This window comes from Canis lupus, chromosome 6 (assembly GCF_048164855.1).
Source record: "Canis lupus baileyi chromosome 6, mCanLup2.hap1, whole genome shotgun sequence".
NCBI classification, from domain to species: Eukaryota; Metazoa; Chordata; class Mammalia; order Carnivora; family Canidae; genus Canis; species Canis lupus.
The window spans coordinates 33,661,099-33,674,899 of record NC_132843.1 but is presented as its reverse complement, the minus strand read 5'-3'; the positions used below and the strand labels follow the sequence as shown (position 1 = coordinate 33,674,899).

Here is a 13,801-nt window from a genome sequence, read left to right as displayed (position 1 = left end):
TAACAATGAGACTGAAGAAAGAGAAATTAAGGAGTCAATCCCATTTACAATTGCACCCAAAAGCATAAGATACCTAGGAATAAACCTCACCAAAGAGGTAAAGGATCTATACCCTCAAAACTATACAACACTTCTGAAAGAAATTGAGGAAGACACAAAGAGATGGAAAAATATTCCATGCTCATGGATTGGAAGAATTAATATTGTGAAAATGTCAATGTTACCCAGGGCAATTTACACATTTAATGCAATCCCTATCAAAATACCATGGACTTTCTTCAGAGAGTTAGAACAAATTATTTTAAGATTTGTGTGGAATCAGAAAAGACCCCAAATAGCCAGGGGAATTTTAAAAAAGAAAACCATAGCTGGGGGCATCACAATACCAGATTTCAGGTTGTACTACAAAGCTGTGGTCATCAAGACAGTGTGGTACTGGCACAAAAACAAACACATAGATCAGTGGAACAGAATAGAGAACCCAGAAGTGGACCCTCAACTTTGTGGTCAACTAATATTCGATAAAGGAGGAAAGACTATCCACTGGAAGAAAGACAGTCTCTTCAATAAATGGTGCTGGGAAAATTAGACATCCACATGCAGAAGAATGAAACTAGACCACTCTCTTGCCCCATACACAAAGGTAAACTCAAAATGGATGAAAGATCTAAATGTGAGACAAAATTCCATCAAAATCCTAGAGAGGAACACAGGCAACACCCTTTTTGAACTCGGCCACAGTAACTTCTTGCAAGATACATCCACGAAGGCAAGAGAAACAAAAGCAAAAATGAACTATTGGGACTTCATGAAGATAAGAAGCTTTTGCACAGCAAAGGATACAGTCAACAAAACTAAAAGACAACCTACAGAATGGGAGAAGATATTTGCAAATGACATATCAGATAAAGGGCTAGTTTCCAAGATCTATAAAGAACTTATTAAACTCAACACCAAAGAAACAAACAATCCAATCATGAAATGGGCAAAAGACATGAAGAGAAATCTCACAGAGGAAGACACAGACATGGCTAACACGCACATGAGAAAATGCTCTGCATCACTTGCCATCAGGGAAATAGAAATCAAAACCACAATGAGATACCACCTCACACCAGTGAGAATGGGGAAAATTAACAAGGCAGGAAACCACAAATGTTGGAGAGGATGCGGAGAAAAGGGAACCCTCTTACACTGTTGGTGGGAATGTGAACTGGTGCAGCCACTCTGGAAAACTGTGTGGAGGTTCCTCAAAGAGTTAAAAATAGACCTGCCCTACGACCCAGCAATTGCACTGTTGGGGATTTACCCCAAAGATACAGATGCAATGAAATGCCGGGACACCTGCACCCCGATGTTTATAGCAGCAATGGCCACAATAGCCAATCTGTGGAAGGAGCCTCGGTGTCCAACGAAAGATGAATGGATAAAGAAGATGTGGTTTATGTATACAATGGAATATTACTCAGCCATTAGAAACGACGAATACCCACCATTTGCTTCAATGTGGATGGAACTGGAGGGTATTATGCTGAGTGAAATAAGTCAGTCGGAGAAGGACAAGCATTTTATGGTCTCATTCATTTGGGGAATGTAAATAATAGTGATAGGGAATGGAAGGGAAGGGAGAAGAAATGTGTGGGAAATATCAGAAAGGGAGACAGAACATAAAGACTCCTAACTCTGGGAAACGAGCTAGGGGTGGTGGAAGGGGAGGAGGGTGGGGGATGGGGGTGAATGGGTGACGGGCACTGAGGGGTGCACTTAATGGGATGAGCACTGGGTGTTATTCTGTATGTTGGTAAATTGAACACCAATAAAAAATAAATTTATTAAAAAAAAAACTTAAGAATTTTGCCCGTATCCACATGTACACATAAATTCTCCAAGACTTTGATAGGAATTGTGTTCAATCTTTACATCAATTGTTGAGAATCAACATATTTACCATGTTGAAGCCTCTAAGTCATGAGAATGGTATGTCTCTGTATTATGATTTTTAAAATTTCTTTCATCAGTGTTAAATGGCTTTTAGCCTATAAGACCTACGCATATTTTGTTCTACTTACATCTAAGTTTTGTTTTGTTTTTGTTTTTTTTTTTTTTTGAAGAGTTCTAAGTTGGTTTACTATTAGGTGTGTTATAATCTAAGAGTTCCTGACTGGCTACTCTGCTTCATTTCTCCTGGGCTTTTGTTTTTTCTGTACCCATTGGTATTTCCAGGCTGCCAGCTTTTTCAGTTCCAAGCCTGAGGCAAAGAAAGAACCCAGAGAACTCCCCACTGGGTTATTACTTGGATCCTGAAGTTCCTAGCCAGATTGCCTTTTCCTCTCCACCTTTCAGAGTCTTGAGTTTTTCCTATAAAAAAATTTCATGGTTTTATGTTGTATAGAGCAGGAGGCATAGGGAAAAGTACATCTGTTTCATCTTCCCAGGAACCATGGTCTTGATATAAATCAAATCTCTGGCATTAGATGTTCTCATACCGTATCTGTGGGCTCCAGGAGTCCTTGGAACCCTTCTGAAAGTGTCCATCAAGGGACGGGAGAGAGCTGGAGAAATTATGGGACTCCCAAAATTGCTCTCACCATGAAAGCCAGTTATCTCTGTGAAGAAATAGTCTGTATGTAAATGCATTCTCTTTTAAAATCAGGGACAACCATTCCACAGATCATGGCCTTAGGATCATGTAGCCATTCATCATGATTACAATGAATGGGAACAAGAAAGGTAGAAATGAGATGTTGTCATGTCTTGCTAAAGGAGCTGGAGAGGAGAAATCTACTCTTCTTTTCCTCATCCCAAAAGAAGTGAGGTAGAGACCAAGTTCAAAGTTTCAATGTCAGTGTAGCCCAATCCTGTTACCTCTCATTTCTATGTAGCAGAAGAGAGCCAAGAAATCAGGTTTCCCACAAAACCCCTCTAACTGGCTGAAAGAAAAGGGTTAGAAGGCTCTACCATTGAGAGGATGTGGATGTCCCGAAATATTTTCTGTAGGTGATAGTTTTGAGGGAAGAATTGCGACGCCTTGCCAGACTGCAGGTCTACTCAGTAATGGGGACTATTACCTCTTTAAGGACCTGTTGGCTTATCCTTGCTGTGAGAAGCCGTTGTTTGGAATGGCATCTACCAGTAGTGGCCTTCTGCAGGTGGAAATCTCCAGGTGGTGTCCTCTGATTCCAAACGGAAGCACTCCTGCTTATACCACCTCAAAAGGTCTTATGTGGAAAATCTACCTGAGGACCCTACGGAATGCATGTGGTTGTCCACCTTGGAGTTAAACTTCCCAGAGTAATGACATTGGGCATTTCCCTGGGAGCAGCAGGGAAATGCTGACTGGTATGAAATCACCCCCTAGAATGGGCTTCTATGTCTATTGGAAAGATTCCAATTGCTGTGTAACTCCGGCATCATCACAGAGTCCTTACCCCTCCCGGACGTAGATAAATTTGGCCCAGTCCTCAATTTTGTAGCATGAGAAAAAAATCGAGATTCTGCCTGAAAATTCCCATGAATTTCCAGGACTTAGTTTCTAATGATAGCCCTTTCTTCAGCTCTTATTACCATGGTAGGAAAGTGTGTTCTCATTTACTCTGAGTCTTTTTTTTTTTTAAAGACACTTTTTTTTTTTTTTAATTTTTATTTATTTATGATAGTCACACAGAGAAAGAGGCAGAGACAGAGGGAGAAGCAGGCTCCATGCACTGGGAGCCCGACGTGGGATTTGATCCCGGGTCTCCAGGATCGCGCCCTGGGCCAAAGGCAGGCGCTAAACCGCTGTGCCACCCAGGGATCCCTACTCTGAGTCTTTTCTGAAGCTGAATTCAGCCACTTTTCAAATCCTTTTTGAAATCCAGCAGGCATATATACCCTCAATTGATTTCACTGCATGTTTATGTTCAAGAGGAGGGGCTGTGCTAGAATCCATGCAATTCCCTGTCTTTCTTGGCCTCTTACCAGGCCTCCCTCTTGTAAACTCTAAACTCTATTTCCTATCTGCTGCTTTTGAGGACTGACCTTAGCTCAACTTCAGCTTGGTGTCTTTTGCTGTCTTCCTAAATAAGCACATTTCGAATGCTTCTAATGGAGCACTCATTCCAGTACAGTACAATTGCCTGTTTATGTATTCTCCCAAGAGTACCAACTGTGTGGATAGAAATCCACTATCTTTCTCAACATGGTAGATTCTGTGCCCATCAGTGTGTGCAGCACAGATGATCTACTGAAGCACATATTTGATACATTAGATTTATATCAATACTGATTCAGCCATGGTTTCTTTCTGTTCAAGAGAAAATCTCCAGTGTACTTTGTTCCAAGATGTATCTGCTTTATAAACATATACACAATTAGGATGATTTATTTAGGAAATTCGTTGAGAAAGTTGTTATAAATGATCTGAACCTGAACCTACATATTTTTTAAAGAACTGAATTAATGATTAGTATCTTAGAGATGTATACTACCTCAGAGTTACGGAAATATATCTTCAATGTAATACCAGTTATCATACATTTCAGGCTTTCAGGTAAACCATATATAAATTACTCAAGTATCTTAAGATTTTTTTTTAAAGAGTCTTCTGATGAAAATTCAACAATAACCGAATATTTTCTGTTATTTACTGCGGTTTTAAATGATCCCAATTTCATATTTATAAAAACATACTTTAAAGATATTTAAATATATTCTGCAAAGGAATTAAATGAACATCTTAAAGTTTTTTATATAAACATTAATATTTTGGAAGATTACTGTAGACCTATACTAACCTATACTAACAAAGTCTCTGATCTACATGTTGGGGGGAAAAAAGCATTCCCACGTGTGTAAATACAAATGGCAGAAGTAGAAGTGGTTTAATTTTAATATGATTTTATGATTAACAAAGCAATATTTTTTAAAAAGTTACTAAATAACATGCCTTGAGTTTGAATTGTGGTTTCCTTCCTTTTCTTTCTCTTTCTCACACCATTTTATATTCCACTTTAGTTGATCCTTCTAGAACTCCTTCCTATGCATTGACAAGCATGTACTATTAACTCCATCTTACAGGTAAGATTAAGTGGTTGGCCAATTATAACAGTAAAAGTTAGTGATGGATGTGAGGTTTTTTAATACAGGTCTTTGGTAATTTTCTCCTGTAAATTTCTGGAGAAGGACACTGAAGACCTATCCTAAGAGAAGCAAGAATCTCAAAAACCAGTGTTTTCAAATGAATTTTAAAGTGGCATTTAAGGTAGAATTTTAGAATTTAAGGTGGAATTTTAGAGATACCTCTAAGAATGTAGCTCCATTGTGCTTTTCAGTGCAAACAACATAGCAGGCAGTTGCTACTATTTCTGCCTGATAAAGCTTTGTATACATTTGGCCTCTTGCTTTGGAAGATAAATGAGCTCACTTCAGGGTTGCATCTATAGGCAGATGATTGAAATTCAGGGAGGTGTTTATATGTATTCAAGAGAGTATTTCTGTCACTGCATTTCTACATGGGAGGTCTCAAAGGGAGTGGATGGATGGAAACAGGAGGGAAGATTGTTTATTGGAAGGAAATGAAAGGGATTAGTTGCTATGGAGGCCAGGGAGGTGACCTAGATTCACAACACTGGAATGTGTACTGTGATAGACACTTCTTAAAAGAGAGAAAGAAATCTTGGATAGAAGGCCTGGCTTAATTTCCAGCCAATTCACATCAAGTCTCTTTGAAGGGGTTTTCTGATCCCAGGAGAAGCTTTTATTTGATATATGTTTCATGTGCTGGGTTTATCTAGGGCTCAGATAATCACACAGAGCAGTTCTCGTCTGGATTACTCAGCATGCTCCTGGCCTCAGCAGGCTCCTTTTGGGGCCTTTTGAGTTAAATAAACAAACATGAAATCTGAAAGACTCACATGTGATTCTCAGGTCACAGCATTCTTTTCAGAGTAACTATTCTTATTTCCCTATGAAATTGAAAAACAACTACATACATTAAAAAAAAAAATCCACAAGATTTCTCTTGTGTAAGAGCAAGATCAGTGAAAGAACAAAGAGTGGTGGAATGGAAAATAGACTATGTGGTTGTCCATATACTGAATGGTGTTATAAAATGGCTGGTAGTTGCTAAAACAACACCAGATTGACAACCCTGCAAGTTATACTTCCCACAACTTTATTTCTGGAGCACAGTCATAAGAAATGAATTTCCTTGAAAACGATAAGGTATATGTCCTATAAATTATTGAATCTTAACATCCCATTACATGTGTATGTCTTTCATCATAATTAAGTTTTTAGGAGTAGAGAACTAATTGTGTGTGCATGTGTGGGTCTATCTTCATATCTCCAACAGCAAGCAAAAATCTAATTTTGAGGAAGTGCTCATTATTTTCAAAAGCGCCTCCTTTATTGAATGTTATTATTTGTAAACCAAAAGGTTCTGAAAATAACTCATTTGTAGTTCAAAATCAACAGTATGAATAATTATTGAAGTTGTGCCAAAATTCAATGCTGTTTTAAATGCTTTTAGTAGTAGTTCAGTTGCTCTTTACTTACAACATAAATTGTGGATAAAACAGAAGCTATAGCCAGATTCTAGGAGTTTCAGTTCCAGGCTCAGGAGGTCCAACCATGTTTCCAATCATGATTGGAAGAAATGAGAAAATAAATGGATTTAATGAAATAAAACCCTCAGATCTCTCCCAGAGCTTCAGACCCAGGCACTTACTGTTTCCACTTGAATTACGGAGATATGGCAAAGTCTTTTTCTAAGTTTCATTTGTGGTGGTCCTCCTTTCCTCCCTGAGTAAACACCCTAGCTATCTGCCCATCTGCAAATTTCAGAAATTGGGGAGCTACTCTTGCATCATCCTCCTTCCTTGGCCCCTATATACTATTAAGTGCTATAGTTTCAACCTTCTAAATATCTTGCAAATCTGTCCACTCTTTTTCCTTTTCTTTCCTTTTCTTTTCTTTCCTTTCCTTTCCTTTCCTTTCCTTTCCTTTCCTTTCCTTTCCTTTCCTTTCCTTTCCTTTTTTCCTTTTCCTTTTCCTTTCCTTCTTTCCTTTCCTTTCTTTTCTTCTTTCTTTTCTTTTCTCTTCTTTTTCTTTCTCTTTTCTTTCTCTTCTTTCTTTTCTTTCTCTTTTCTTTTTTCTCTTTTCTTTTCTTTCTCTTTTCTTTTTCTTTTTTCCTTTCTTTTCCTTTCCTTTCTCTTTTCTTTTTTTGTCCACTCTTTTTCCACCCTATTGCCACTGTCATAATACAGGCCACCATCTTTTCTCACTTAGGTTACTAGTATCAACTTAATCTTTCTAGTTTCCCACCTTAAAATCTATTCACCACAATTCAGCCCAAGTGAGCATTCTAAAATATCTGATAATGTGTGTTATGATAGTCCAAATTTCTTAAAAACTATGCATAAGCATTATTGAGCATATTCTAAACACAAGGCACTGTACTAGATGCCTTCCATGGGTTATCTTCCTGAATCTTCTGAAAAACTCCATGAGTTAAATAGAAATATTATAACCTTCAAATGAGTACTATGCATTTTAGAGAGACCAAATGATTTTTCCACCCCCTTAAGATCAGATAGCTGGTAGTGGTAGAGCCAGGATTAAACCCCAGCAGTCTGACCACCTCACTCAGAAATACGATTCCATTTAATATATTCATAGGTAAGCCTGATTTAGCTCTTAAATTTTATATTTTCTTCCCTAAACTCTAGGATTTAATCACACTAAAATTATTTAGGTTACTTTTGTTTCATCATTTTTTAAAGTATTTATTTAAGAGGGAGCATGAGCAGGGGGAAGGGCAGAGGCAGAGACAGACAAGCAAACTCCCTGTTGAGTGGGGAGCTGGATACCAGGCTTGATCCCAGGACTCCGAGGTCATGACCTGAGCTAAAATCAAGAGTTAGATGTTTAACTCACTTAGCCACCAGGTGCCCCTTTGTTTCATCAATTTTATAACATTTGGTATTCTGGCTTTCAGTTTGCCTTTCTCTGTCTTAACTTTATCTTAACTCCTACTCCGGTTAGGTGCTACTTCTCCCATGAAGCATTCCTTGACTTTTCAAGTACATATCAGAAGATTGAAATCATACAGAGTATCTTTTCCAGTCACAATGGAATGAAATTAGAAATCTACTGCAGAAGAAAAACAAGATACACAAAAGTGAGGAAGTTAAACAACCAGTGAAGAAAAGAAGAAATCAGAGGGCATTAGAAAATAATTAGAAATTAATGAAAATGAAACACAGCATTCCAAAATTTGTGTGGTGCAAAAGAAGTGCTGAAAGGAAAATGTATAACTGTAGATGCTCACATTTAAAAAGATACGGAAAAAAAAATAAAATAAAAAAAAAATAAAAAAGATATGGGACCCTGGGTGGGTCAGCGATTGAGCATCTGCCTTTGGCTCAGGGCCTGGGATCAAGTCCCACATCAGGCTTTCTGCATGGAGCCTGCTTCTCCCTCTGCCTGTGTTTCTGCCTCTCTCTCTGTGTGTCTCTCATGAATAAATAAATAAAATGTAAAAAAAAAAATCTCTACCTTACTTTAAAACTTGAGAAATGGAGGAGGAGGAGATAAAATTAAACCCCAAGCAAATAGAATGAAGGAAATACTAAAGATTAGAAGAGGTGAATAGAGAAAACAATAGAAAATCAATGATACTACGTTACTTTTTCAAAAAGCTGAACAAAATTGACAAATCTTTACCTAGATTGACTAAAAAAGAGTTTACGCAAATAAGAAATTAGGTACATTAGTGCCAACCTTACAGAAATAAAGGATAATAGGATTGTATTGTATAAAAATAAATTTATATCCTTACCAAACAACAAATAAAAAATTCTTAAGGTTTTATTTATTCATAAGAGACGCACAGAGGCAGAGGGAGAAGCAGGCTGTCTGTGGGGAGCCCAATGTGGGACTCGATCCCAGGACCCCGGGATCATGCCCTGAGCCAAAGGCAGAGGCTCAACTGCTGAGCCATCCAGGTGTCCCCCAAAAAATAGCTGAAAATGGATCAATGACTTAAGGGCAAAGCTAAAATTATGAAAATCTTAGAAGAAAACATAGGGTTAAATATTCATAATCTTGAATTTTAGAATAGATCCTTAGGACACTAAAAACTTGAACAACAAAAATTATTTTCCATAAAATTTAACTCTCATGCATCAGATGCCATTATTAGTATAGTTAAAAGAAGGGGAGGGGGTGGGGGTGAATGGGTGACGGGCACTGAGGGGGGCACTTGACAGGATGAGCACTGGGTGTTATGTATGTTGGCGAATTGAACACCAATAAAAAATAAATTTATTTTTAAAAAAAAGCCTACAGAATAGGAAAAAAAACATTTACAAATCCTGATAAGTGTTTAAAATCCAGAGTGTATAAACTTGTACAAGTTAACAAGTACACAAACATATAGTTTTTGGTATACAATTTACCTTCTTGGTTAAGTTTCTTCCTAAGTATTTGATTCCTTTTGATGCTATTATAGATGAAAACACCTTATTTTCCTTTTAGATTGTTTATCATCAGTGTATGAAACACAACTGACTTCTGTGTGTTTGATTTTTGTGTCTTGCAACTGCTTTTTTTTTTAGAAGTTCCAAAAGCCCCCCCCAACTCCCACGCAAGAAGAGCTTTCTTACTTATATGATCATGTTATCTATAAACAAAATTTTACTACTGCTCTTCCAATTTGGATGGTTTTTACTTATTTTTCTTGCTTCATTGCTCTGGCTAGGACTTTAGTACTATGTTAAATAAAGGTTAAAGCAGGCCTTCTTGTCTTGTTCTTGATCTTAGAGGAAAAGCCTTCAGTCTTTTATTGAATATGATGTTGGAATGCAAATTTGCAGTGCATGATGAAAAACAGATGAATTTGTTTCAAGATTTGTTCTGTAGGTAATAGGACCAAGGTACCTCAGATCATAATTCTCCTAATGAAGAAGAAATAAATCTGACTTCACTTTAAGCAGAAATTCTTTCTTATGTTTTCCTGGGTTATATCCTTCTCCCCTTGTGTACTTGACTAGAATATTGGGTTCTCTTACTTAGTTAACCTATTTAGAAATTCTTTGTTATAAAATCTAAAAATGGATCATGCCTTTTCAGTTGAATATATCTCAAAGTAAACTCCGTCTTGTGTTTTTCAGAAGATGCTTATAAGACCCAGGTTAGGATTGACAATGAGCCAGCTTACTTGGACATTTTGGACACTGCTGGTCAGGTAGGTAATTTTCTTAGATCTCTCTGATCTCTGAGACCAGTTTAGTCTTTAATCTCAAATACATTTACCACAAAGAAGAGTTCGACAATTCAAACAGGACAAGAGCAAATTTGCAATAGTGATGAGACATTAAATAAGAATTGGCAGGAAAATGTGACTCATTGCCAGCTAGAATATTTTAACATTCCTTTAATTTTTGAAATATGAAAATGAGTGTAGATGTAATATTGCCATCTAAGGTTATAAAATTAACAGAATAGCTTCCTTTGACTTAGATGTATGCAAAACTTGTCTTAGACCCTAATCTGGTGATAGTTTTTATTTAAAAATTTTAGTGACATAAAAAAAGGGAAGGTCTACTTAGCAAATATGCTCCTGAAACCAAGGCTAGAGATACTTAGGTGGAATGGGTGACATAACCAAGATGTAGCATAATCTAATACACGAATTTACAGATGTGTAGATAAGAACACGAAGAAAGATGATGAGGAGAGCATAGCTGATGTGATAGAAAAATATAGAACTAAAATACTCTGCGGCAATTATACGTAAAATGGGAAAAGAGTTAGAATCAAAACCTTGCTGTATTTGGGAGGAAGATGGAGATTTTATTTCATTTCCTACTTTAAATATAATCATTATATATAAACATATCAAATGCCAGACATAAAACACCTTTCCTTTGTAAACCTAAAACTCTTTATTATTTTTTTAAAGAAAAGTCTTACAAATACAACTTAAAAATTAGAAGAGAAGTAAGGAAAAATAAATTTAAAAATTAATATAAAGTTGAAAAGAAAGAAGATAAAGGAAACATAATAAATATACCAGGAATTAAGATAAATGGAAATGGATATACTGTCTCTCCCAGAATAGTCAAGTAAATTTTTGGCATTATATTGAATAGAAGAACAAAATTAACTGTACTTCTTTTTATTTATTTATTTATTTATTTATTTATTTATTTATTATTTCTTTATTCATTCAGAGAGAGCGAAGAGAGAGGCAGAGACACAGGCAGAGGGAGAAGCAGGCTCCATGCAGGAAGCCCAATGTGGGACTCGATCCTGGGTCTCCAGGATCACACCCTGGGCTGCAGGCGGTGCTAAACCGCTGTGCGACCAGGGCTGCCCTAACTGTACTTCTTTAGTTTAAAAGAGACATAAGAATACAGAAAGGTGCCAAATCAAAGAGTGATTAGGAAAAAAATTAGGCAAAAAGTAACCAAACCTAAACTGGGTATAACTGTATAAATATCAGACAAAATAGATTTTATTGCAAAAAGCATTATTAAAGTATAAAAATGTCATATTATAATAGAAAAAAATGAAAGATAAATTCTGGTATATAATATTCAAGACAAATGTATAAATCTTAAAAAGCATAAATCTGAAAGCCTATGTAGTGGGAAACTTTAATGTACCTCTGTCAGTAAGTGCTACATCAAAAAGTAGTGAAATTGTAGATTTAAGAACACATTTAACTTGAATGCTGCTGTCAGTATGTGAGTAGGTATTCTTTTCATGTAAGTTTTTATACTTTTGATTCTTAAATCTAATTGCAAAAAATGTGGTCTATTGCAGATTGATTATTTAATTTTACTTTGTGGCTTAGGATGTGATAATTTTTTGGAATATATTTAAGCTACTGGCTACCTCTCCTGCAGGAAGGGTAGAGATACAAAGTGGACTTCAACTATGTATGTAATGATTCATGTTTCATAAATTTCTGAGTAAATAAAGGAGAATGTTAATAGTTATAAATCTAGGTCATAGGTATATAGATCTTCATTATATTGTTTTCCTTTTGTACTTAAAGAATGTATATGTTTAAATGTTTATTTGACGTAACTATTTAAAAAATGTATTAAATGGTATATTGGTATAAGCCACTGAAAATACATGGTTTCTTTCTATACTTAAGAGATATATTAAGACTATTTGAAATCCATATATTAACAAACTCATTTGTTTCGAGGGACATTTGGATGATGGGCTTATGGTGGTGGAAGAGGACTGAAGCCATTGGGTCTATTTAGAATGTAGAAATTATTTCAGTTACTTGAAAGAGTTGCATTATCCAAGAGGAAATATACTCCATTTCAGGGGAACTTTAAGCCTAATTGGAAGAAGATAGAGTAGGTTAAATTTCAATACAATAAGATATTTGTAGCAACTGAAATTCTCAAACCAAAATAGTTAACTAGAATTATACTTTGGAAGAAAGTGAAATCCTTTGTATTTCTAATAGTTATACAGTCTACAAGTATGTATGAGCACTTACCTGGTCACATTTGGTACTAATGTAATCATGGATAACTGGATGTTTCTCTTCCCCATTGGTGTAGGCTTGGCCATGTCACTGCTGAGGTCAATGAAATGTAGGCAGATGACTCAACCTAATTCTGGTTTGAGTTCTTAAAAAGCACTAGGGTGCTCCTGCTAGGCACGAAGATGAGGCAGGTAACTCTTGGTCCCAGGAGAAGGAGGGAAACACATGGAACAGACGTAAACCCAAATTAAAGACTAGAGCAAAGCCCAGCCCACTCACAGCCTGAATCACATCTGCACAGATTGGCAAACTAGAAAAATCATGTACTCTAATTCAACATGAAGACTTAGCTTCAAGCCCCTAAATTTGAGTAGCTTTGTCACACAGCATTATCATGACAATAGCTGACTGCTGATGCAGCAGTATGCTTAGAGATCGAGAATATTACCTGTTTATAGATGAAATGCTAAGTGATAGAGAAATCTGCATACACTGACTCAAGAGCTTTCTAACTCTGAGATTCTTTGCTCTGCAATCAATGAAAAACTTGTAAATAATTAAAAAAAATCATTACATGTGTATACCTTTATTTTTGTGAGCTAGCTTCAGTTACAGTCAAACATAGTTAGGAATGCCTCAGGCTCAAAAGATGGTGGTGACTTATTGGCTTCCAAACTATTAACCTCTCACATATAAGAGATAATCTATACAGTTGAATTAATAAGACTTATGTCAAGGTAGGGGACAGCAGAGAACACCACTGAAACATATTTAATAATACCATTTTTTTTCTCTTGTATCTATTCCTATTCAACATTTGTCAAAATTTATTATCCTTACAACAAACCCAGGAAGTAGATGGAAAAATTATTGTTGCCACCAAGAATTTGAATAAAATGGTATACAAAGAAATTACGTCTTGGAGGCAATACTGGTAGTAGGGCCAACTTCCAAAGTGTTTGTGCTATGCACAAAGCCTTGCAGTGCTACAATGATCCCATGGAAGAATCGTTGGCCATCACCAAATGCCATGTTGGAAAGGACTTTAACCTTAACCATTCTTCCAATATTTCAATTTTCTTCTCAATGCTCATGCCAAATCCTCATTAAGCCTATGTTTGACCACTTCAGTTGATTAGGTACTCTGCTTCTGGAAACAGACAAATAGAGCTTTTAGGAAACTTAATTATGTTTAAGGATTTTCTTACAATAAGATTAAATATTCCTTTTTATATCTACCTATTGGTCTCAGATCCTTTAAAAAAATTCTATTACTCATTTTAGAAATGGAAAATTTAAGCCTTA

At 36.2% G+C, this 13,801-nt stretch overlaps 1 protein-coding gene across 9 annotated transcripts in view; it reads left to right on the top strand.

Moving 5' to 3' along the window:
- RIT2 (Ras like without CAAX 2) overlaps window positions 1-13,801 on the top strand; it is a 468,395-nt gene that overhangs the window by 210,708 nt on the left and 243,886 nt on the right. For all 9 annotated transcript variants that reach the window (XR_012032560.1, XM_072829420.1, XM_072829421.1 and 6 more), the window contains one exon: window positions 10,152-10,225. Coding sequence is in view for 8 of the 9 variants with exons in the window: in XM_072829420.1 (XP_072685521.1) it covers window positions 10,152-10,225 (74 nt within the window). In the remaining variant the exon portion in view is untranslated. The remainder of the gene's footprint in view (window positions 1-10,151; window positions 10,226-13,801) is intronic.